Raw genomic sequence first — 27,633 nt, 5'->3', positions numbered from 1 at the left:
AAGGCTAAAATATAATGAGCATACTGTGTTTTACAAGGAGAACATAAGCCCAGAACCAGAGAGGGCCTTTGAGGAACATTTACACGGCAAGAGTAATAAGCAGGATCAATCCAGAACTTTCTCACTGAGCCTGATAATTTGTCTAAATCTTAATTGTGAGGCCATAACAAGTTTCATGCTTCAGAATTTAAATAATTCTCAGGTTGAATTGGCCAATAGTACTAAGATTTTTCAGAAATAATTAAATCTAACTCTAAATCGTATCATATTATTATTGTATTGTATTTCATTCTTTTAACAGATTGGTTCAGAATCACCTACAGGGCTTATATAATAAAACACAGATTGTTGGGTCTCACCTCCAGAATTTCCGATTCAGTAGGGCCTGAGAATTTACATTTCTAACAGGTTTTCCAGTAATGCTGACACTGTTGGTCCAGACATCACACATTGAAATCCACTACTCTAAGAAATGGCTAAATTTTGGAGAAGCACTACCTAAACATGTACCTGGTTCCACCAATGGGAATCTTTTATATGGAAGCTAAAACGCTGTCCGTCTGGTCAAGTTGTCCCCAAAGAACTCAACATTCTCTTAAAAAGGAATTCTAAATCATGCAATAAGCCTTTTAAAAGCATTTTACAAAAAACACATTTCCCCAGATTCCTCAGCAAACCTTATTACAATTTGTAAATTCATGCATTCCAGGTGATAACACTTTAGGAACAAGTCCCTTTAATGATTCCGTAATTAAGCTGCCTTAAATGTCATTATTCCAGAGGTTCCAAATTCAGACGTTCTCAGGTGCCAAGAATCTGAAGTGGGGCAGCTGGTAAACAAGAAAAGCATTCCCTATCCAAAGCGCACTGAGCTCCAACCTGCTGCTCGTGAGGGAATCTGGGTGCAGAATGGTCAGATACTGCAATATTTCAAAAAAGTCAAAATGGAAGCTTTCATAAACTGCAGATATTGACTATGAATTAAAGTTTTTTAAACAGTGTTTATGCTCAAGAAAACATGTCTGTGGACAGAATGCAGGCCACAGGTGACCAATTTGCTAAATCTGGGTGCCATCATACTGCTGCTGAAGAAGAGTCTATGGGTTCCATCAGCATAAAATGAGCAGCTGTTGTGTGTCAAACACTTTGCTGAGCAATGCAGTGACAAGGGGAGAAGAAACCCACTCTCTAACCTCAAAGGCTAATGAATATTTAATGCAAAATATTGGCCAAGGTTTATTACAGAGGAGAATAACTGTATAGGGATGCATTTACAGCACACAAGGACCAATAAAATGATACTAATTACAGGTACAGTAAGTGTTTCATTTAATAAGGCAAAAAAATAGTAGATAAAAGGTGGAATTTAGTATTGACTATCTATCAATTAACATAATCAAACCTACAGAAATTTCTGTATTGCTTACCTGAGAGTCAAAGTTTTGCCCCTGTTATGTAAATCATAAGTGTATATCATAAATACTAAATGTACTTATAAACCAAAGTACAATGACTGCTATGATAGAACAATACAAATAAGATAAGGGTATTTACCCCAGACATTTTCCATCTTGGAAAGAAAAGCTATGTGAAAGGTTATATTCTAGTGGGATAACACCCTGCAAAACACAAGCCACAGCAACTTGGAGAGAGAAAAAATAATGACAAGCTGCACAAATAACAAATAGCTCAGGCTACGCTCGGATTATGGCAACAAACACAAATCATGCACTTGTTCAGCTTCAGTCAGGAGAGCACAAACTACTTAACCATTCAATAACAAAAGGTGATACAATTAGGCTCAAAGCCAAAGGCAAAAAGAAAAAAAAGAGTTAATGGTCAATTTAAAGAAACACAGAAAAGTAAAATCTTCAAGTTATTTGGTTAGAACGCTGTATTTAATTAAGCTGTATGAATCAGTCTGACTGAGCTAAGGAAGACATTAGTGCAGCCTGGATAAGATGCTGTTTAATAAAAATAGAGCCCATGCACCTCCTAAACATGCAAGTTCTGTCAATGATCATGGTCACATGAAGGAGATCACAGCACAGAGACCTCAATGACCAAGGCATCATTCTCTTACAGGTGGCTAGGCTAGACCAGTAATGGCCGCAGCAATCAGCATCTCCATAGCAATCAGTGTTCATCTCACTGCAAAAGCGATAAAATGAGCAGGTCTTCCTGTGAGCAGCCATGACCTTTACAAGTTTTACCTCCAACTTTCTCAGGAAAGGAATACTCTGGAAAATGTTCTTTGGCTGTACAAAACAAAATATGGTTTATGGTTTTATTTAGTGCCAATATGAAATAGATTGAATCATTCCTTTAAAAAGAAAAAGGTGTCTCTGTGTGGCCCATTTTGTTACAAACCCAATACATTTCATTAACGAAATAGCACAGTTGATTAAAGCAGAAGTCAAAATGTCAGAGAAAAGTTCCTCATAAAGATGATTTGATCGTGTTAATAATCAATAATTGAAGGCATGTGGGATTCTCTATAAACGGGGTTCTTCCTGCCTGAGGATTCCTAACAGGCATAAGTGGTTCTTGCCTTGCAAATTCTGTTTAGGCTCGCTCCCATGGGAGATGACATTGCTCTGGAGCCCCTAGAACCTCTTTAAACTACATGAACTATCTCCAGAATGTAGCTTGCTTTTCTTCCCTACAAACCCATGAGCTAGAAACAGATGAGAACCACATGAAGAAATCTCAGCATGTTTTTGTAGTTATAATAGGGTGGTCTAGTCATTATATCAAAAGAGTTCTTGTGTATATAACCACCTGATATGGGGCAGGTGCCTGGTTTCCAGGATGGGATTATGGCACTGATTCATTCAGCAACAAGGACATTCCCTAAGCCCCACCATCTGCCAGATACTTCCAATGCTTCAATATAATCACTGGTTTCATCATGACCACCCCTTCCCCTTTTACCCTGAAAGGGCTTTGTGGGATGTTTTGTAAATTTAAAATTACATTTCTGTGAATATTCCCTTAATCCTTTTTTAAAACAGTCCTCAAGATTACTGTAATTATCCTGTTGATTCATAACAGCAGGTATTAAAAAAAAAAAAAAAGCACTGCCCTAGAAAATGTCCCCCTTTTCTAGAGATTTTTTTTCTCCAAGCTGAGGTTTTATTTTTCTCAGAGGAAAATGAAATCAATAATTAAAACTGTATTGATGGCCAAGCACAGTGGCTCATGCCTGTAATCCCACCACTTTGGGAGGCTGAGGCAGGAGAATAGCTTAAGCCCAGAAGTTCAAGACCAGCCTTATCAACGTAGTGTGTCCCTGCCTCTACAAAAACTGGAAAAAAAAAAAAAAAGTTAGCTGGGTGGGGTACAGCAGTGCACATCTATAGTTCCAGTTAGTCAGTTGACTGAAGTGGGAGAATCATCTAAGCCCAGGAGTTTGAGGCTGCAGTGAGCTATGACCACACCACTGCACTCCAACCCAGGTGACACAGTAAGACCCCATCTCAAAAAAAAAAAAAAAAAAAAAGAATAGATTGAGGAAGGTATTCAGTTTTTTCAAAATACCACAACTTTGTCTTTTGTTAGTAAAGTCTTCTTTTTCAGAAGACGTTAGCCCAGTGTTCTTAGCATTGTCTGTGTCAAGGATCCCTCTGAGAACCTGAAGAAAAGTCATGAATCCTCCTAGAAGAAAAATGTAAATGCATACAAAATTGTACATATAATTTCAAGGGTTTATGGATCCCTTGAGTTACCAGAATAATAATTACGGCTCTAGGCTATCAATCATTGATGACATTTAACATTAAATAACATACACAGTTTAACAAACTGTTCTCACTTCAATGCATCTTCCCTCTTTTGATTGCTTCCCCTATCCTAGGGGAATACCAAAAGTAACCTATTACTGCTTCAATCCTAGTACTGACAATTTTTTAAAGCAGTTTAAATAAGCAGCAGGTTTTTTGTTGGTGATGATGCCTTTTATGTTTGGATTTTTAATCTAAGCATATATTTGATGGAATAATTTTCCATTCTAATTGACATAATTAAAATAAGGCCATTGGGAATAGAATGTGTATGGACACATACACACAAAAATAGTGATAAATCACCACCTCAAATCATCAACTGGAAAAAAATACCTTCTCATTTCAAAAATGAGAAATTTGGGATTGGAATAAAATGTACAGCAAAATATTACCTATCTATATAAAGCATAGAATAAGGAAGAAAATCATACAAGCTTTCTTGGAAGGAATAAAAATTTCCAAACTAAAAAATGAAATGTCCCTAAAATTGGGAAATCACACAAGAGAAGAATTCTAAGAAGTTGTTACTGGTTAACACAGTGTGAAATTACTCAGAGAAGTAAAGGAGTTTGAGGATCCAGCAAATGCCATCAGATTCGGCATTTAAGATGCTATTAGAGCAGTTTCAGTAGAGTAGGGAAGGCAAAAGTGAGATAAGAAAGGGCTAAGAAATCAGCGCACAGGAAGGATGGAGGCCGGCTCTTCTTCTGCAACCTCTGGAAGCAAAAGGAGAAAGGGGGATCTGCAAACAAAGGGGATCATGACAAAGTCAAAAGACTTCTCTGTGTGTCTGTTGTCCCTGCACTGGGCACCGAGAACACAAAGATATATTATATCCTCCACCTCCCACCCTCTAGGAGGTCAGAGTCTAGCGAGAATGACAGGTGCAAAGAGGTCATCAAGGATAGAGAGCTGCACAGAGAATTATGGGAAAACAAGGGAGGCACCCTCAATCCAGTCCGAAAGGACAGGAAGATGCTTCCTAAAAGGTAGTGGCTGGACAAAGTATTAAAGAATGAAGAACTATCAAGCCAGAGGGTAAGGGCATCCCAGTCAGACTGGTCTTCATGAGCAAATGCATGGAACAGCTGGTATGGCAGAGTAAAGTGCAAGGCTGGGAGTGGCAAGGGTACTGCTGCTTCCCAGTAAATTAGTGCATGAAATCATCCACTGGGAAGACACCAAGGGTGAGAGCTGACAAGGCAGAAAGACAAGAAAGCAAAGTACCCAAGACCTTACTGAAGTAAGTGACCATAGGCTGCAGGCAAGAGACATCAGCAGGGTGCCAGTGGACTGAGAGAACAGGGAGACTGAAAGTCTAGCAATCCCTGTAGTGTGAGAGGGACAGAATGTGCAAGGTGAGTAACAAAGGCATTTTCCAAAGGGGAGAATCTGGAGTCTGGGTTCCTGGAAGTGAAGCAGACAGAATGGCCCTAACACTTACAGGAATGAAAGAGGCAGAGAAGACTCAAAGTCAGCGTGGGACAACAAGGTGAGGTAGCTGGGGCAAAGCGAAGAGTGAACAAAGGGTGACTTTAAACCAGAGGCTATGGTTGCTACCGAAGGTGGAAAGAAGGACAGGAAAAATGCAGTCGAGAGCCATGAAATCTAGCACTGACTTTACCTGCTGCATTGGGCAAGTCATACACCTTTCCCAGGCCTCCCTTTCTGAGTCTTGCCTAAATGGTCATTTAGATTCCTAAAATTATATTGGACAGCTTTCCCATATAGAAACAATAGCTTTAAGGCTGAGAGGCAGGTGTTCATCAATTTTGTAGAAGAACTGTCTTGATTATATTCCCTATCAGAATTCACAAATGTTACATTGGTAACTTTATTATGTATAGGACTTTAAAATGTACAAAGCTTTTAAATATTGATACACTTTGGATATCTGTCCTGTGCAAATCTCATGTGATCCCCAGTGTTAAGAGGTGGGGCCTTGGGTCATGGGAGCAGATCCCTTATGAACGGCTCAGTGCCATTCTGAGGGGATTGAGTGAGTTTTCACTCTTAGTTCCCCCAAGATTTGGTTGTTAAAAAGAGTGTGGCACCTCCCTCCCCTCTCTCTTGCTCCCTCTCTCGCCATATGACATGACTGTTCCCCTTCACCTTCTGCCTTGAGTGAAAGCTTCCTGAGGGACTCACCAGAAGCAGATATTGGTGCCATACTTCATGTACAAAGCCTGTGGAACCGTGAGCCAAATAAAACTCTTTTCTTTATATATAAATTGCCTAGCCTCTGGTATTCCTTTGTAGCAAGGCAAAACAGACTAAGACACATATATTTTCTAATACAATACTAACCACCACCCCGTGACAGTTCTATAATTCCTGTTTCACGGATGAAGAAACTAAGATTCCACAAAACTGAAGCAATTCCAACTTTGGATTGGTACAGTAAATCTTTTTCTCCTAATTAGAGATTCTATTTAGTATGCTTCATTGAGATAACTCACGACTTATCAACATTTAAGTTTTTAAAACGCAATCATTCAGCAAGTAATACAGTGCCCATTAATTGTCCTAAAGCTACATATGTCATTCCAGACATCCAACAGATTACCTTACCACTAAAATGAACCAAGTGGAGTTTTAATAAAGTTTAAAGTTTATTAAACTTCCATAATGTTGAAACAAAGCACTATAAATGAAAGCAAATAGAAACAAGTTCACATACATACACTTACCATACTGTTCAGTGTAGGAAATGGTAGAAAAAAATAGTCTCAACTCAACCCATCTAATCTTGTGCAACTGCTATGAGTAGAACACTGAGTCACACTAGTGATTTTACTTTCCTGATAATGACTCCTTTCTCTTTGGCTACCCTAGATAGTACTCAGTTCCCAGATTAATTATAACACCCAATTCATTCCAACTACATACTAATGACTAATCAAGACAGCAAAGAAATTCCTTGGTCTTCAAAAGAAAAAAATAGACTTCCATTATTTATTAATTTTCTTTTCTTATTTATTCAGCCACTAAAAGTTCATTTTATTTAAAAGGATATTATTTACTTCCTTGGTGATTGCGAAAACCTCTATTTTACTTTCTAAAATACTGGTTTCTTTTCTGAAAAACAGATCTGGCTTAATTAAAGGAATTTACAAGTATCTTTTCAAGTCAGACAACTTTGTAAGTTAATTCCTATAAAAGTTGAGTAAAACAGATTTTATTGGGTTGGTTCAAAAGTAATTGTGGTTTTAACATTAAAAGTAATTGTAAAACCACAACTGCTTTTGCACCAACCTAATATGTTATATGATTTTGATTCTTTTGGTATAATTCCATGTCCACCTCTCACTTTGAAATCAATGGCAAAACTTCAAATTCATAAGGATACAACATATTCTACAGGAAATTCTCCATCAGACTGCTTTTTATACCTAAGTTCATTAAAAACCAATCAAATCAAAAGACAATCACAGAACAGTTAACATGTCCAAGGCATTGCACTATGTAACACTAGTAACATTTTACCCAACAGAAAGAGTAAAATACCTGAGCACTATAATTTATTATTTACCCTTAAGAGTCTGCTGTATAGCATTTTGTCTTTCAAACTGAAATCGTTAAGATCTTCATTTAGAAATTGGAAGACAAAGAGATACATATTGCTTTCTGTGTGATAAAATAAGTTCACTAAAACTAGGTATATAGATGAGTTTCCTCATATGCTTGAAGAAGAAAAAAAAAAGCCACATGTCAAAATCCACATAAAAGTACAGAAAATGAAACCAGATACCCACGTGAAATCAAAAATACAGATGAATACTAAATGTATGACCAGAATGCTATCATCTCAGGTAAAATTCCATTCTCTGTCACTGCTGGTTCATCAATCTCACTTGGCTGTTAACCACACAGAACATTTAAGAAACATGCAAAAAATTTCAATCTTGACCAAACAGAAAATGTTATGCACACAGCTCCAGCCATGATGAGCCCTTTTCATCACTTGGAAACAGGGTCTACAGGCATATCTGAATGTTTCAGAAAAATTATCCTAGGAGGGAATTTGATAGACTCATTAACAACAGCCTAAAAGGATTTGTGCTTTCTTTCTTAGATCACTATTCCAGTGACTTCATTCAGCTCATATTGCAACTCATTCTGAAAACTGAAAGAGGTTAGCATGTCCTTTGTGGTATAATCAGGAGGATCACTTTCAAATTCTAGGTGAACTACTCACATAAATTTCCAGAGATCAAGATCATCTGACTAAATATTGCATGTACACCAACCCCACTGAGCAGACCCTATGGTTCAAATATTTTAACTTCAAATTACAAATATCACTACAATACTCACTTTTAGTTTCTTGTTTAGTTTGCAGCAATATCTGTACACCATTGCCAAGTTCAGCGGTCCAAAATCTGCATAGAAACTAAGATACAAGAAAAACAAAAAAGTTAATATTTAGTAAAAGTACAACTTTCAGTAACATCAATGTTCATCTTTAATTTCATTAAATTTACAATCAAATTTCAATTATCTTATAACTGATCTATGGTATAATCCAAATAACTAATGCTTTCATCCTAATGCCCTCTAGTTACTCTAACTAGTCTCTATTTTAACAGGGAACTAGTGGCTGGGCACGGTGGCTCACGCCTGTAATCCCAACACTTTGGGAAGCCAGGGCAGGCAGATTGCCTGAGGTCAGGTGTTCGAGACCAGCCTGACCAACATGGAGAAACGCCGTCTCTACTAAAAATAAAAAATTAGCCAGAAGCGGGGGCACCTGCCTGTAATCCCAGCTACACGGGAGGCTGAGGCAGGAGAATCGCTGGAACCCAGGAGGTAGAGGTTACGGTGAGCCACAGATCGCACCACTGCACTCCAGCCTAGGCAACAAGAGTGAAACTCCATCTCAAAAAAAAAAAAAGGGAACTAATTGGACAGTTTTAAGTTCCACCTCCTTTTATCTGCCTGCCAGACCATTTAAGTAAACACACTAAAGAACAGGCAAGGAAAGAACCAACAGGAATATAATAAGTAGATGGCCTGTACTACTTGCTTTTATTTCTTTATCATATATTTTAGTCATAAACTTACTTGTGTACTTTGGATTCCAATTATTCCACTCAAACATAGCTCACAATTCTCAAGTATCTTAAATCCAGTGGTCTTTTTTCAGTTCGTTCTCCATGAACTTTCTGTATTATAAGACACACTGGCTCCTCCCGCTCTCTTCATCCCCTAACAGCTCCAGGATACAGTCATCAATCTGTAGATCTCTCTTAGCCAACGTCATGAATTCAACTAACGACCCTAAGGAAAAGTGATGTCTCTTCCACTTGAGAGCCAATGTCAGTCTTCTCCATCTCGACTACCTGCTGGGTCCACCATCTACAGGCCCTTCCATCACCTGGAACTGAGAATATCTAAAACTCAACCCATCTTTCCTTCACATCAGCCCTCCAGACTGAAAAAACACTTTGCTTCTCCCAGTCACTCAGGCATTAAATCTCTCAATCACAATAGGCCAACAAATAAATATTTAATTCTGATATATCAAACAAGCTACTACTCTAATTCATCCCTTCCCTTTCTCTTCCTATTTTGCCAGCAGAAGTCCAGATCCTTTTCATCTCACACCTGTACTTTCTTTATATACTTTAAGTTCTAGGGTACATGTGCACAACACGCACGTTTGTTATATATGTATACATGTGCCATGTTGCTGTGCCACACCCATTAACCCGTCATTTACATTAGGTATATCTCTATCCTCCTCTCCCCCACCCCAAATGACAGGCCGCAGTGTGTGATGTTCCCCTTCCTGTGTCCAAGTGTTCTCAGCTGTTCAATTCCCTACCCTATGAGTGAGAACATGTGGTTTTGGTTTTCTGTCCTTGCAAGCAGTTTGGCTGAGAAGGATGGTTTCCAGGTTTCATCCATGTCGCCTACAAAGAGCATGAACGTCATCCTTTTTTGTGGCTGGCATAAGTATGCCATGGTGTATATGTTGGCCACATTTTCTTAATCCAGTCTATCATGATGATGGACATTTGGGTTGTTCCAAGTCTTTGCTATTGCTGAAGAGGTGCCAGCAATAAACATATGTGCTTGGCATGTGTTTTATAGCAGGCATGATTTATTAATCTTTGGGTATTATATCCAGTAATGGGATTTGGCTGGATCAAATGGTATTCTCGAGTTCTAGATCCTTAGGAATGGTGGCCACACTGTCTTCCACAATGGTTTGAATACTAGTTTACAGTCCCCCACCAATCTTAGTGTAAACAGTTGTTCCTATTTCGTCCATATCCTCTCCAGCACCTGTTGTTTCACTGACTTTTTAGTGATCGCCATCCAACTGGTGTGAGATGGTATTTCATTGTGGTTTTGATTTGCATTTCCTCTGATGACCAATGATGATCGAGTCATTTTTTTCATGTGTCTGTTGGCTGCATAAATGTCTTCTTTTGAGAAATGCCTATACTTTTTAAAATCTCTCTCCCCTTCCTTTTCATCCTGTATTCCAAGAAAGACATTAGTCTTCATAAAGTCTCAGTTCTCACATATCCTCCCACTATTCAAAAATGTTTAATGGTTTCTTACTGCCTTTAGAATAACTCCTTGGTCCAGCAATCAAAGCCTTACACAACATTCCCTAGCTTCCAGGCTGGCCTTATCTCCTGAGAGGTCCCATAGGAAATCTTCATTCCAACAAACATGTCTATTCCTTATTCCTAAATATTCCATATGTATTCTTAATCTAAGCCTCTACTCACATTGATTTCCTTGTCTAGAGTGTCCTCCTTTTCTTTCTGCCATCCTCTACCTTGCTCAAAGTCCAGTGCAAATCCCACCTTCTCCATGAAGCCTTTCCAATCATCCTAGGGAACACTACTACCTTTCTCTCAAAGTTTTCAAAACTTACCATCTGAGTCATTCTTCTAGTCTACTACATATACTACCAAATATTGCAAATTATTTTAAGTGTTGATTCTACTTAATCAACTACAATGTTAGTCTCTCTGTCAGGGACTGTATCATATACTTATGATTAGAAGAATGTCCTACACATAATACAAAGCCAGAAACAAGTATTCAGTATGAAATAGTTTGCTCATTAATGCTTTAAGTTCAAGTTAGTCTAGACCACAAATTTACTAAATATCAACATATTTCCAAAATGCATCCCAAAAGACCTTTGAATTAGTCATTTAATTTTTTTGCTGCCACCCAAATGACATTATCATAACTATGTCATTACATTACATAAAATCTGCCAATAGCCACTTGCCTTAGATAAATAAAGAATACTGAACTTGTATATTTTATCCCTATTAGGCAAGTCGGTAATATTTTGAAATTTACATTACAGGTGGCACCAAATTTAGCTGTCCCTGTACACAGGCTTCAAGAGAAGAACACAGAGATGCCAAAGAAAGAAAGCAGCAGTGATCTGAAATGAAAGTTCTAGACTCATTTCTTAAGTTCCCAGTGTAGTGTTGTAATGTAAATATAAACAAAATACCCACGAATCCAAAATGAACCATACCTATAATCCCTTTACTGACCAGTCCAAGACAAGTCAACAAAAACTAACTGAAAAGAACCAAAATGAAGAGTATAGGCATACCTCATTTTATTGCACTTCACTTTATCATGCTCACAGATAGTGCATTTTTTTACAAATTGAAGGACCGTGGCAACCTTGCATCAGGCAAGTCTATCAGTCCCATTTCTCCAACAGCATGTGCTCACTTCATGTCTCTACTTCACATTTTGGTAACTCTCACAATATTCTAAATTTTCATTATTATTGTATCTGTTATGATGGTCAGTGATCTTTGATGCTACTACTGTAATTGTTTTGGGTCTCCACAAACTGTACCCAAATAAGATGGCAAACTTAATTGATAAATGTCACATGTGTTCCGACTGCTTCGCCAACTAGCCATTCCCCCATCTCTCTCCCTCTCCTTGGACCTCCCTATTCCCTGAGACACAGCAATATCGAAATTAGGCCAATTAATAACCCTATAATGGCCTCTCAGTGTTCAAGTAAAAGGAAAAGTTGCACATGGTTCACTTTAAATCAAAAGGTAGAAATGATTAAACCTAGTGAAGAAGGTGTATTGAAAGCCAAGATAGGCCAAAAGCTAGGCCTCTTGATCCAAACAGCCAAACTGTGAATGTAAAGAAAAAGTTCTTGAAAGAAATTAATAGTGCTACCTCAGGGAACATATGAATGATATGAAAACAAAATACCTTTATTGCTAATATGGAGAAAGTTTTAGTGATCTGAACAGAAGATGAAACCAGCCACAACATTCCCTTAAGCCAAAGCCTCATCCAAAGCAAGGCCCTAATTATCTTCAATTCTATGAAGGCTGAGAGGTAAGGAAGCTGCAGAATAAAAGTATGAAGTTAGCAGAGGTTGGTTCATAAGGTTTAAGATTTATGGGAGGAGGTCAACATATTAACATTCAAAGGAGTTTGGAAGATGTTGATTCCAACCCTCATGAGTAACACTGAGGGGTTTCAGATGTCAGTGATGGAAGTAACTGCAGATGTAGTGGAAATGGCAAGATAACCATAATTAGAAGTAGAGCCTAATTGCTGAATTCACATAATAAAACTTGAATGAGGAGTTGCTTCTCATTGAACTTTATCATGCTCACACCTTTTGCTCATGAATGAGCAAAGAAACTGGTTTCTTAAGATGGAATGTACTCCTGTTCAAGATGCTGTGAATATTGTTGAAATGACAACAAAAAATTTAGAATGTTACACATACTTAGTCGATAAAGTAGCAGCAAGGTTTGAGAGGAATAACTCCTATTTTGAAAGCTCTACTTTGAGTTAAACACTATCAAATAGCATCTCATGCTACAGAAAAATTTTTCATGAAAGGAAGAGTCAGTCAATATGGCAAATTTCACTGCTGTCTTATTTTAAGAAATCGCCACAGCCACCCCAACCTTCAGCAACCACCACCCTGATCACTCAGCAACCATCACACTGGGGCAAGACCCTCCACCAGCAAGAAGATTACAGCTTGCTAAAGGCTCAGATGATCATTAGCATTTTTTAGCAATAAAGTATTTTTAGTTAAGGTATATACATTTCTTTCTTAGACACAATCCTATTACACACTTAATAGACCACAGTATAGTATAAACAAAACTTTTATATGTACTGAGAAACCAAAAAAACTTGTGTGACTTGCTTTATTGTAGTATTTGCTTTATTGCAGTGGTCTAGAACCAAACCTGCAATATCTCCATGGTATGCCTGTGTATAAATATGCACCTACCAGTATTGATTAAGGTAACCTTTTTTCTATATAAGAGATTTTCTTACCCTTAGGTTAATCGAAGCAAAACTTTTGACTAATATACCTTGTTTTTCTACTTGAATATGAATATTGACACTGGTAGAATTTAAAGTTAAATTTGGGATTTTTAGCCATGGTTATTTCAGCTTTTAAATTCACTTTGAGCAAATTTTGAGAAAGCAAAATAATTCAAGTTATCCACAAAATCCTCAACAAACCAAATCCAGTAGCACCTCAAAAAGTTTATGCATCACAACGAAGTAGGCTTCATTCCTGGAATGCAAGGTTGGTTCAGCATATGCAAACCAATAAATGTGATGCACCACATTAACAGAATTAAAATTTTTAAAATGTGATCATCTCAAAGACACAAAAAAAGCTTTTGATAAAATCCAACATCCGTTCATGATAAAAAACCTTAACAAACTGGGCATCAAAGGAACATACCTCAAAATAATAAGAGCCAACTATAACAAACCCACAACCAACATCATACTGAATGAACAAAAGTTGGAAGCATTCCCTTTAAGAACTGAAGTAAGACAAGGATGCCCACTCTTACCATTCCTATTTAACATAGTACTAGAAGTCCTAGCCAGGGCAAGCAACCAAAGAAAACATAAAAGGCATTCAAATAGGGAAATAAGTCAAACTATCTCTTTTCACTGACAATATAATGATATACCTAGAAAATCCTAATGACTCTGCCAAAAGACTCCTGGAACTGATAAACAACTTCAATAAGGTTTCAGGATACAAAATCAATGTACAAAAATCAGTAGCATTTCCATACACCAATAATATTCAAGCTAAGAGCCAAATCAAAAATGTAATCCCAGTTACAATACCTCAAAAGAACTAAAATACCTAGGGATACATCTAACCAAGATGAAAGATCTCTGCAAGGAGAACTACAAAACACTGCTAAAAGAAGTTATAGACAACACAAATGAAAAAACATTCCATGCTCATGTTATTGGAAGAAACAATATGGTTAAAATCACTATATTGCCCAAAGCAATCTACAGTTTCAGCAGTATTCCTATTATAATACCAATATCATTTTTCACAGAATTAGGAAAAAAAACTATTCTAAAATTCATATGGAACCGAAATAAGGCCAAATAGCCAAAGTAATAAGCAAAAACAACAAACCCGGAGGTATCGCATTACCCAAATTAAAACTCTAGTCTAAGGCTATAATAACCAAAACAGCATGGTACTGGTCAAAAACAGACACATAGAACAATGGATCATTATAGAGAACCCCGAAATAAACCTGCACACCTACAGCCATCTGATCTTCAACAAAATCAACAGAAATAAGCAATAGGGAAAGACCTTCCTATTCAATAAATGGTGCTGGGATAGCTGGCTAGACAAATGCAAAAGAATGAAACTGGTCTCCTATCTATCACCATACACAAAAATTAACTCAAGATAGATTAAAGATTTAAATGTAAGATCTCAAACTAAATATCCCAGAAGAGGCCAGGAGCCGTGGCTCATGCTTATTAAACAGCATTTTGGGAGGCCAAAGTGGGAGGACTGCTTGAGCTCAGGAGTTTGAGACTAGCCTGGGCAACAAAGGGAGACTCCACCCCTACAAAAAAAAAACTTTAGGCTAGGCGCAGTGGCTCATGCCTGTAATCCCAACACTCTGAGAGGCTGAGGCAGGCCGATCACTTGACCCTAGGAGTTCGAGACCAGCCTGGGCAACATAGCAAAACCCCATCTCTACCAAAAAAATATAAAAATTAGCTGGATGTGGTAGTGTAGGCCTGTAGTCCCAGGTGCTTGGGACGTAGAGGCAGGAGAATTGCTTGAGCGTGGGAGGTCGAGGCTGCAGTGACTTCTGATGGTGCCACTGCACTCCAACCTGGGTGACAAAATGAGACCCTGTCTCCAAAAAAAAAAATTTTTTTTAATTAGCCAGATGTGGTGGCATACACCTATAGTCCTAGCTACTTGGGAGGCTGAGGCAGGAGGATCACTTGAGCGCAGAAGGTCAAGGTTGCAGGGAGCCATGATCATGCCATAGCACTCCAACTTAGGTGACAAAGCAAGACCTTGTCTCAAAAAAAAAAAGGGGGAGAATTTTACAAGAAAATCTAGGAAACACCATTCTAAATATCAGCCTCAGGAAAGAATTTATGACTAAGTCCTAAAAAGCAAACATTGACAAGTGGGACCTAATTAAAGAGCTTCTGAATAGCAAAATAAACTATCAACAGAGTAAACAGACAACATGCAGAAGGGGGAAAAATATTTGCGAACTATGTATCTGACAAAGGTCTAATATCTAGAATCCATAAGGAATTTAACAGTTGAACAAGCAAAAAATAGTCCCATTAAAAAATAAGCAAAAGACATGAACAGACATGTCTCAAAAGAAGAAATACAAGCACCTAATATATGAAAAAATGATCAACATCACCAATCATCAGAGAAACACCAATCAAAACCACAATGAGACACCATCTCACACCAGTCAGAATGGCTACTGTTAAAAAGTCAACCCAGCAATCCCAGCAATCCCATTACTGGGTATATATCCGAAAGAAAAGAAATCATTCCACCTTCGCAGCAACATGGATGCTGCTGGAGGCTATTATCCTAAATGAATTAATGCAGGAACAGAAAACCAAATACTGCATGTTCTCATTTATAAGTGGGAAGTGCATAACTGAGTACTCACGGACAAAAAGATGACAACAATAGATATGAAGGAGTACTGAAGTGGGGAGGGAAGAAGGGAGTAAAGTGTTGAAAAACTAACTATTGGGAACTATGCTCACTACCTGGGTGACAGGATCATTTATACCCCAAACCTTAGCATCACAAAATATGCTTGTATACAAACCTGCACATATACTCCTGAATCTAAAATAAAAGTTGAAATTTTTTAAAAAAGAATTCAAGTCATCAAATTCTAGTTTCATACTAATCATTACAAACCAACCTCAATCTCAAATTCAAAGATGTACAATTTCTAACAATCAGAATGGCTTAGCCACGTGTACTTTTGAAAGCAATGTGGTTCACATATGAACCTATTTCACCAAACACCAGGAAATAAAATTGGTATACTACAATAACACAGGAGAAAGTAAATCAAATACAAACATCATCCTTAAGTTGATCTGTACTCTCCAACATGGTAGCCACTAGTCATGGCTATTTAAATTTAAATTAACTAAGGTGAAACAAATTAAAAATTCTTCAATTATTTCAAATGTGTTCAAAAGCCACATGTAGCTAATGGTTACAGAATTCAACAATGATCTGCACTGATGGACAATACTGATCAAGATGAAAAGACATATCAAAATAACTATAAAAGATAAAAGAAATGACCAAGTACCATAAACGAAGTATAGATAAAATGTTTGAAGACAATATCCTTTCCCTACAAGGGCCCAATTATTTCCCAACAGTGAGATTAGGCCCTGGTAATTTTTACCCTGTTTTGTTCAAGAGGGTCATATTTCCAAAAAACCAGTTGGAACTTAGAACAGGAGAGAATGGAAAAATAGGTGAGGATCTAGTTCCCACCCTCCTTCACTGTCTCTCAAAAAGACAGGCTGTTTTAAGAGCAGGCTGCTATCCAAAGATAGCAACAATGAAGTAGTTATGCCTCTTTTTTGGCAAGAGTCTCAGGTTAAAGGTAGAAAAACAATAAGCAATCCAAACCCAGAGGACTTCCCACCCCACAGTATGTTGAAACTCAGTGGGCCAGTCTTCATATCCCACAAAAAAATGGATGAGCTTCAAGTTACACTAAAAAAATTCAGTCAAAAGTTTTGCACAACCAAGAATAATTTTGAACAAGTCTTCAAAAGTCAGAATTGTCACAGAGAAATATAAAGCCAACAAGCTCTATCTTATCTTAAGGTCATTTGATACAATACACTAATAAAACCATTCATGTATTTAAAATAATATAGTCTTACACATATAGTTTTCAAGCTTACTATTAATAAATATATTTTTTAATGCCAAGATCATTGAAAAATTGCTGATAGTTGTTCACACCATGCTGGGTTATCACCAACTTTGGTATAATGAAATACTGTTAATAAAGAAGACATCTTCCAACAACATGCTCCTTTGTAAGAACTTTCTTCACCAGAATTGAGGGAAAAATGAAAACATACTAATAATACATACTATTAGCTAGAGGGAAATTCAATATAAAAATTAATTGATAATCAATTAAAATGAGTCAAATGTGCTAGAAAGTAAAACTACATCTATTTGGGCAGCTTAGAACAAAAGCAGGGTGGAAGAGGAGAAATGGAAGGTCATCAACCCGGGGATAGTGAAAAGGGAGGAGATGGTAGAAATAAGCGCTTCAGAGACTATTCAGAAATCTGAGGGTTGAGTGCGCTCCTAAACTTGAAGTTAATGACAATGGACAGAGTCTTCTCCACCCTGGCATTTCCTAGGAAAAGGCCTCCAGAGCCACAGCCAAGCAAGGGTCCCCACTTTGTCTTGGCAGAGGGGAGGAGTCTCTTGGTCTCATGTGGCCAGGGAAAAACATGGACATTTTATTATTTGAGAGTACCCATGGCTTCATCTCCAAATGAATGAACAAACGAACAAATGAATCTCTCCACCTATTTGCAGATTTCTTCTAAGAAGGTTGGCAAATTATTAGTCAAGGCCTAGAATGAAACTCATGAACTGTTAAGTGAAAATCGGTCCGTCCATCTTTTATTCACTAAGTGTAAATAGCTAAAATCAAACCCTTTTCTGTTTTGACAGGAAAGAAACTAAAAGAATTGGAGCATTTGGAGTCATGCAAGTGAAGGAGGAAGGAGGTTCATCTCCTTACCAGGAGAACAAAGAAACAGGAGCCCAAGTATCACAGCAAACGTTCACAAGGGTAGGATCACCCACCACCCCACAGGTGCTGGTCCTACAAATTTGAAGGGACATAGAAGCTAGGCCTAGAAGCCTTGCTGTCATACTCAACATGTGTATCTCTTCTCACAAGATTTATGAAGTTTATGATGTACCATTATTTTGTCTTCGGTTTTTCTAATAAACTATAATTTAAGTGAATCAATTCCCAGAGGAATCATTGTTTGAAGTATTGTTATACCTTATTCTATACATTAGAAGCTTCCTGTGAAAATTCCCAACTCCTCAGCAAAAAGATAAGCTACATTCTAAGAATTACCCATTTATTCTACAAGATTTATGACTACCTATTCTGAGCAAGGCATTACAAGTTAGCATATTCATCACAGAGTACTTGCAATACAAAAAAAATTAACTGCTTTAAAAATAGGATGAATAAATTCTATCAGATCATTATAAGGCATGCCAACCTTTCAATGTTTTACCAGCACTGCTGACATTTTTTTCTCTTCATTCACTTGCTCACTCAAATAGTTACTAAAAGCCTATTGGTCACCAGTCCCTATCCACAAGGAGCTCACTATCTACTGAGAAGACAGGTAAAGATATTATTACAATGTGATAAATGCTAAGATAGCGGTATCCTCCAAAACACAATGAGATCGTGTGTGTATGTGTGCGTGCATGTGTGTGCATGTGTGTGTGTAAAATTTTGTTGAAACTGATGAGCAATGCCTCTGGGCTACACATTACCTAACAGTTTCCCTATCACTAGAATACTATCTGCACCCCTCCAGTCAGATGATAAAGTTTCTGTATGAGATGTGATCATTATGGCTGAATTCATAACGATCACATTTTAAAAAGGTCCTAAAGCACAATGAATACCAACCTCAGATGAGGGCACTAGTCTTTTTGCTCAAACCCTTTAGCATAACCACCCACAGTCACACTGATGCCAACTTCTTGGGGAAGAGTGGCTGCACATCTAACAAGCTTCCCACGCACGAAGCAGTCTCATGTAGAACTAAAGATCACTGGGTGCCAAAAGGTTCCAGTCCCAATTTGGTCACTCAATGTCCCTAAGCTGGTGTCGCAGCCTCTCTGGGACTCCACATCCTCATCTATCAAATGAAGCCACTGAATTAGATGGCTCCTAACGTTCTTTCCAGCTCTTATGTAACATCATATAGCACAGTTCTAGCCATTATATAGAGTCTACAGAGTCTACGACTCTAGTTATCCTTATTGGACAAACCCATTCAACTGTTCAAATGTTTCTCAAGGTCTACTTGTCCTATTTGATGTACTCTGTTCTATCTGTCCTCTCAGTGCATTGGGTCTGGGTACAGAAGACATTTCCCTTAGGGTGTCTCCTCTTTGGGGAAGGAAAAGAACACAGCTTCTTCCCTGAAATTCACTGTTTTCTGCACAGCCAGAAAGCAAACCCACAGACTAGAAAGCAGCTACATGTATTAGGAAACTTGACATCCATATTACTTACTCCTCTGCAAGAAGTTTGACATTTGTTGAGATAATAAAGGAAGGAGAGAACTCCAATATCAACTATTAATCCTGTCCCTTGATGTATTGTCCAGGTTTCTAAGAAAGTTCAGGTTTACAACACCAGAGTGTAAGGAACCATTCTCCACTTATTACCGTCTTAACCCGAGGCAAATACCAGTCAGGTCAGGTGTCAGCTGCTGTTTCTGTAAAATGGGTGAGTGCTTTCACTTCGCCTTAAAGTCAAACAACAGACCAGATGGTATCAAGAACCCTTTCAGTATCAGGGTCTGTAATTCTAACATCCCTCGTTAGAGAAACTCAATTAATAAAAACTCCCTTCGAGACTCAGATTAATGAAAACAAAAGACTTCTTCAGGAATGCACTGGGAAAATTAAAATTCACTCCCACAGAAACATTCTCAGCAGTATAAATTAACCCCATTATTCAAAGGCTAGTACTGAAGGCAGGAGAGCTATACAGCCAGTACATGCAAAGCTTTGTTAGAAAACAGAATGATGAGTGATTCTCCCATACATAAAAGGCTAACCCTCACATTTCATAAAGTGACTGAGGCTCTTAAAAGGAAAATAATTACTCTAAAAGTTGTGGTGAGGATCACAGGGCCAGGGGCAACGGATCATGCCTGTAACCCCAGCACTTTGGGAGGCCGAGGCAGGTGGATCACGAGGTCAAGAGATTGAGACCCTCCTGGTGAACATGGTGAAACTCTGTCTCTACTAAAAAAACAAAATACAAAAATTAGCTGGGCATGGTGGCGTGCACCTGTAGTCCCAGCTACTCGGGAGTCTGAGGCAGGAGAATCACTTGAACCTGGGAGGCAGAGGTTGCAGTAAGCTGAGATTGCACCACTGCACTCCAGCCTGGCAAACACAGCAAGACTCCATCTCAAAAATAAAAAATAAAAATGATGATCATCCATAATGATGAAGTCTGTGTATGACCGAAAAAAAGTAAATTGCGATCAATAAATTATTTTGTGTGTGTGACAGGGTCTTGATCTGTCACCCAGGCTGAGTGCAGTGGCACGCTCATGGCTCACTGAAGCCTCGACCCCCTGAGCTCAAGTGATCCTCCCACCTCAGCCTCTAGAGGAGCTGGGACTACAGGCATGTGGAACATGCCTGGCTAATTTTTGTATTTTTTGTAGAGACAGGGTTTCAGCATGTTGCTCGAGCGATCTGCCCACCTTGGCCTCCTAAAGCGTGGAATTACAGGCGTGAGCCACTGGGCCTGGCCAGTAAAATTCCTTAAGAAGGTAGAAATGTATATTCATTTTAGAAGGGTTTCCATAAATTATTTAAAGTATAAAACTTTGATATTTCAGAATGTAATTTTCCAATTCTCTGTAGAAGTTGTCTCACTGAAATGCCACATTTCCAGACACACAAAACTGAACAAATGTATTAAAGTACATCAATCATGGGGACCAAATTTGAAATAAACTACCTTTTCCGGTTCCCAAAAGAAAACTAAATTTTATTAAAAAAAAAAAAGTCTAAACTGGCAAATTCTTCAATTTGTCACTGGGATATGAACATATTTAAGACCAAAAAATTAAATTAACAACAAAGGAGATATCTTATTCAAATTTATAGTTTACACAAAGTATTTCTTATAAAGGAATTCACAGTCAAAACAAATAATTGTGATGATTTACCAGATGTTTTGATATAGGAGTTAAAAAGAAATTACTCAGGCAGGTAGTGAGGGTACGGGAGACCTCAGTAAGGTTTTCCTTTTAATGAAAAGCAGACGTAAAATCATTTTCTCTTCTAACAAAGAGCAGCCTATAAAATAGAGCAAGCTTGAAAACAAGCAAGCTGGAAACTTGCACAGGTGAATGTCGGCAGTTGTGCCAGTAGGAATATTACTATCTGGGACTAAGCATGTTCAAAATGGCAGCTCCATCTTCTCTTTTTGCCAGCCACATGTACAGTGAACAGCAGACAAGATGGCACTGGCCGAGTGGAAAGTCCACTTGCATAATGAGATTGGGGGTGGGGTGACCAACCTTCCCCGCCCACTACGTAAACGTCACACCTGGTTGAACCAATCTATGGGCCCTATGTAAATCAGACACCGCTTGCCCAAGCCAGACTATAAAACCTGTTGCGGTCAGCTGCAGACCCGTCTTTCCCTTTTGGACTCCTCTGTCTCACGAGAGAGAGAGAGAGCTGCTCTCCTCTCTCCTTTCTTCTGCCTATTAAACTTTCTGCTCCTTAACCCACTCACGTGTCCCTATTGTTAATCTTCCTGGGTGAGATATGGGAATGCCACATATTTTGAATAAATAGAGCAATATTTTTGATGACTCTCAATCTACATAAAATTCTTTAGTGCTTCTGGAAGTATTTCGTTGATTAAAACAAACCACTTTTTTTTAAGTAAATTGAAACTAAAGCTTTAAAAAGAATTATTCACAGCTCTACTTTGCCTCAGTAATGTGAATTGGAACAACTTAAAATGACAAGACATTTTAAGTTAAATGAAACAACCAAAATGACCAAAGAGAGGAAAATGTTCAATACAGTATGGTATATCCTTTCCCTGAAATCTTATTAATATAGAGACATTTATGGTGATTTTGAAAAATGGCATTGGTTTACAATGCTCATGTATGATTTAAAATATTAGCATTTAAAACTGCATATACAAAATTATGCCAATTAAAATTTATAGCACTGTAGGTTTGAATTTCTTCATTGTAGAAAAGCAATATTCTTTGAAAAATTTAAAAAAAAATCTCTCTAAGACACAATAAATTTCACAATTAAGTATAAAAAATTCAGCTCAAATCACAAAGCCAGAAAGGAACTTGAGATCAGTTGTGCCACTTACCTCCCCACATTTTAAATATCCAGGACAGGCACGGTCTATTTTCTGCTTAAAGATCACAAAAGACAAAGACTCCATTATAATGATCCCCTTTTTACTTCCTATCTCCAATCCTCAAAGCAAAACAGAATAGCAAAAAGGCAGTTTCCTTCTGATTTACATACCTCCCTTATTTAAAGGTTCACTCTCTCCCAGTCACCCAAGCCAGAAACTTTGAATTGAACTTTGCTTCCTCCTCCCTACCCTCATCTGGTCAGTCCCAAATCCAGTCAGTCGGTTCTTTCTAGCCTCTCCCCATCTGGCCTTTCTGTTCCCCACTGCTACAACCCTAATCCAATTCTGCCATAGCCTAACTGACCCCACCTTCGAGCGATGGCAGCACTCGTCCTAAAGTAGAGCCCTGGTCACTCTCTGCCATTTACAAGCAAGCACAACTTACTGACATCCAAACAGTTTTCCACAATCCAGTCCCCAACTAAGTGACTGCTGCTGTGACCTGTCACTCCTCTCCACTCAAATATTATTACACCTCCTCTAATAGAATCTTGCTATTCCCAAACACTTCTTGTGCCTTTTCTCCGGACTCTGCCTGAAATCTTTTTCTTTCCTTTCTTCCTCATTCACTCACTCACTCATTCATTCATTCAACTAAAATTACTAGAGCCCCATATCTACGCCAGGCACAGTGCTAGGTGTTGGGACATAATGGTGAGCAAAAACAGGTAGTACTGGTCTTCAGAGAGATCATAAAATGTACTCTTTGCTATTATACACCCTTCAAAAACTAGCTCAGTTCTTATCACCCTGGGTAGCAATAATCTCTTCCTTTCTTGAACTCCTAACACATACATTTGCAGTTTTGGTCATGTATTATCCTGTACTGTATGTGCTTCCACTTCATTCTTTACATATACATATCTCCAAAGCATTAGCGCAGTGTTCTGCATCAAAATCTATCCCATCTAAATACTAAGTTTCTTGTATAGCAATTTTCAACCACTTATGAAATTTTAAGTTATGCTTTTCACTTCCCATAAAAATGTGTCAAGAGTTTTGTAAGGCTTTTTTGTGTTTTGTTTTCAGGTTTTGTTCTTGTTTTGTTTTTTGGTGTTTTATTTTGTTTTGTTTTAAGCACAAAGGTGTACTGAGCTGTGGCTAAGTAAAAGTCATTTACTTCTGGCTTGGGAATGTGTTTATGAACTTACAAATGAGAACATCTGATGTCTTAGGAATCTACTTCAAACAAAATAATGAAGCCGCCCTGTGGTGACCTGGCCAGAAAGAACTTGGAAGGCTGACAGCTCCCCACTGGGATCTCCTGCAGCCCACTTGGAGCTCTCTCTCAGGCTGCATGATTACGACTACCCCTGTTAAGATAACTCGCCTTAGCACCTTGGCTAAATTTCATGTTTTCACAGCCTTATCTCAAGCAAACTGAAAGAATGGAGTAATAATTTATCATTATGAAGATTAGAGAGCAACTCTACACCGAATGCCTAAGAGGTCGAAACAGCAGATATTTAAATAAGTCAGTATCTAGAAGGTAAATTTGATTCCCCTGGATTACAGAATTAAGAACTGTGGGCCAGGCGCGGTGGCTCATGCCTGTAATCCCAGCATTTTGGGAGGCCGCGGCAGGCAGATCATTTAAGGCCAGGAGTTCAAGACCAGCCTGGCCCACATGGTGAAACCCTGTCTCTACAAAAAATACAAAAATTAGCGAGGCATGGTGGCATGCACCCATAATCCCAGCTATTTGGGAGGCTGAGGTGGATGAATCGCTTGAACCCAGGAGGTGGAGGTTGCAGTGAGCCGAGATTGCCCCACTGCACTCCAGCCTGGGTGACAGAGCAAGACTGTCTCAAAAAAAAAAAAAAAGAACTAACTGTGAATGTACACAGATATATCTACTTCCTCTTAACATATACTACATGATAACATTGGCTGTCATATGTTCAAAACAGAAGGTGAAAAAGGCTAGGCACGGTGGTTCACGCCCGTAATCCCAGCACTTTGGGAGGCTGAGGCAGGCAGTTCATGAGGTCAGGAGATCAAGACTATCCTGGCCAACATGGTGAAACCCCATCTCTTCTAAAAATACAAAAAAAAAAAAAAAAAAAAATAGCTGGGTGTGGTCATGCGTGCCTGTAATCCCAGCTACTCAGGAAGCTGAGGCACGAGGATCGGTTGAACCCAGGAGGCGGAGGTTGTAGTGAGCCGAGATCACACCACTGCACTCCAGCCTGGGCAACAGAGCGAGACTCCAACTCAAAAAAAAAAAGAAGGTGAAAAAAAGCAGCCCTGAACAATTTTACTTTTCCAAGGTTTGGATGAAGAGAAGAAAAAGGGGGGAAGAAACTATAAACTACCATCTTTTAAGAAACTAAACAGTTTTCCTGAGGGTTTTTTGTTGGGAGAGATACCAGTAAGAAGAAAGAAAAAAAAAAAAATTCCACGTTAAGTTACACCAGGTAAGCAGCCAGCCACGATTTCACCAGAGCAATCTACAAAAGCAGTATATCTGTTAGGGTTATAGAAATAACTGGGCTGTCTTTCGTTTCACACTGATACGGATTAGTATTTAATTGCTCAATTTCTTATAAACCGTCTTTCGGTTTGTGGTAAGATAGCAGATGTGCTGATAGAAAAAAAAAATATAAATATATGGCAAAATGTATCACCTCTCCTAAAAGATGAAGACCAGTATTTAATCTAGAAAAATTTTGTTTTATATGCATTTACCACTACTTACATTACCCGTCCAACACAGCATAGGAGCTGTTCATGCCAGTTTGTGGCAATCACTGTCAGTGGCACATTCCCCCAAGAGCCGTCCACCACCCAAGTTAGAGGGATCAAGTCTGTCGAGAAGGGGCAAGGTGTTCCATACCCTCCCCATTGGCTTGTGCTCCGCTTCAGGCAAAGCTGGGAAAGAATGTCCTGGACGTCCAGTGCGACTGCGCTGCGTGGCTGCCTATCCTGGCTCTGACCCTTTATCCTTCGCGTAGTGTACGACTATAGGCGTGAGATATACTTTCGACGCGTTTCTGGGCAATGTTTGTGCGACGTTTTGTTAAGTAGTGATAATAACAGCATCTAAGCCTAGGCTTGTGTGAGGTTTGAGTTAATGGTGTGTAAACCACTTAGAACACTGCCTTGTATGAGAGGTGTTAGCTGCTGTTGCTCCTTGCTGCTGCTGCTGCTGCTGCGCTGCTGCTGCTGTGCTGCGCTGCTGCGTCGCGCTATGGCTTTATTTATTATTATTATTCCCACAATGAAATTTGTCTCGAGATTCAACCAAATCTCCTCTTCTGTCTACATCATAATAATTTATAATGAGAACTGAGGTTCTAAATGATGACCGTAAGACTCTATAAGATCATATATATGTGTATGTGTGTATATGCTTAAGTGGCATTCAACCTTCCATTAAATTATCCTACTTGCTACACATTTAATTTGAAATAAAAATTTAAAAACCAAAAGGGTTTCTCCTGACCTACCTCTAACCTAAATACTCATTCCCACAAATATTTCTAGGCAAGAGTAGTTTTCCATACTTCTCTCAAAATGTTCTATGTTCACATTTTAACTCAAAACTATGCTATAGACAAGATAAAAGAAATCATTTTCTATAAATTATTTATCCAAAACTTCCTGGATACATTAATATCAGGCTGCTTTAATTAAGTTTAAATGAAAATTGAATGTTTTAAATTATTTAAATCTTCCATTTAGCTAATTATTTCTCATTAGAGGCTGCTCATTCTTAACATGCTAAAACATTTGGTGAAATCCTTTAAGTCACTTCAGAAACTGCTTAAAATTCAGTCCCTAGAGTTTCTCCCTAAAGAGCTCTTTCCTGTATTTTCAATACCTTTCCTTCACAACTCAAAAAGAGAAGAAATGACAATGGACAGGCTGAAAATGAAGACCCTATACACTATCCTTCCCAGCAAACTAGCTTTCTATGCCATTAACATCCAACCCTATACCCATGACCAGCACTAGGAGGGGCACACAGATGTCATAACAATTAATATATTTGATTTCACTAACTTTTGGCCACACAAAAGTGAGCCAAGTTAGTAAAAGTAAGTGTCGACATGCACACGTATGTTTATTGCAGCCCTATTCACAATAGCAAAGACTTGGAATCAACCCAAATGTCCACCAATGATAGACTGGATTAAGAAAATGTGGCACATATACACCATGGAATACTACGCAGCCATAAAAAATGATGAGTTCATGTCCTTTGTAGGGACGTGGATGAAGCTGGAAACCATCATTCTCAGCAAACTATCACAAGGACAGAAAACCAAATACCGCATGTTCTCACTCATAGGTGGGAATTGAACAATGAGAACACTTGGACACAGGAAGGTGAACATCACACACACCGGGGCCTGTTGTGGGGTGGGGGGAGGGGGAAGGGATAGCATTAGGAGATATACCTAATGTAAATGATGAGTTAATGGGTGCAGCACACCAACATGGCACATGTATACATATGTAACAAACCTGCACATTGTGCATCTGTATACTAGAACATAAAGTATAGTTAAAAAAAAAAAAAGAAAAAGAAAAACAAAAGATAAATGCTTAAGGTGATGGATACCCCATTTACCTTGATGTGATTATTACTAATTGCATGCCTGTATCGAAATATATCATGTACCCCATAAGTGTATATACCTACTACGTACCAACAAAAAGTAAAACATTTAAATTAAAAAAAAAAGAATGCAGGATCTTGAAGACACATCCATACATTTAGACTTTACCCTTAGACATCATTGAAATCCAAAAGGTTTACAGAATCTGTGACAACAGTTAGTAGGGAGTAGTCATAAAGCCAGGGCCCCAACAAAGTCTCTGCCTTTGCCTTGCTGTTCAGTGGGCCTCTACCTCCTTATCTGTCAGAGACAGAGCAGATGATCTCTAAACAGTCCCTTTTACAGCTGTGAAATTTCCTTGACTAAATAAGTAGCCCCACTTTTTTTTGTCAGAGGAATGAATGGAGTTAGTCCATCAACACAATGAAAGGCAGAATCACTGCTCTCAAGCTAAATTTCCCCTGAGGCACTCATTGCTTTGCTGACCTCTCAGGCCATTGGAGCCAGCAGTAATGAGATATCGATGCTGGCAGGCCTCCTCCCCTCCACCTGCCTATTCATATGCCTGGGAATGCCTTCATGAAGAGTTATGAAGGCCTTCTAAATTGAATTTTTCTCTCCCTTATCTCACACTTTATTGAGATGCTGAAGATTTCTTAACTTGCCAGGAAAAGATAGTGCAGCATAATTTGTCCCAGC

At 38.5% G+C, this 27,633-nt stretch overlaps 1 protein-coding gene across 1 annotated transcript in view; it reads right to left on the bottom strand.

The window, feature by feature from the left end:
• CDC14A (cell division cycle 14A) overlaps positions 1 to 27,633 on the bottom strand; it is a 155,795-nt gene that overhangs the window by 123,227 nt on the left and 4,935 nt on the right. The window contains 1 exon segment of the mRNA XM_017865166.1: positions 8,103 to 8,178. Within this exon segment, the coding sequence (XP_017720655.1) occupies positions 8,103 to 8,178 (76 nt within the window).

Source organism: Rhinopithecus bieti, unplaced genomic scaffold (assembly GCF_001698545.2).
Source record: "Rhinopithecus bieti isolate Rb0 unplaced genomic scaffold, ASM169854v2 scaffold_78620, whole genome shotgun sequence".
NCBI classification, from domain to species: domain Eukaryota; kingdom Metazoa; phylum Chordata; class Mammalia; order Primates; family Cercopithecidae; genus Rhinopithecus; species Rhinopithecus bieti.
This window is presented reverse-complemented; position numbering and strand designations above follow the sequence as displayed.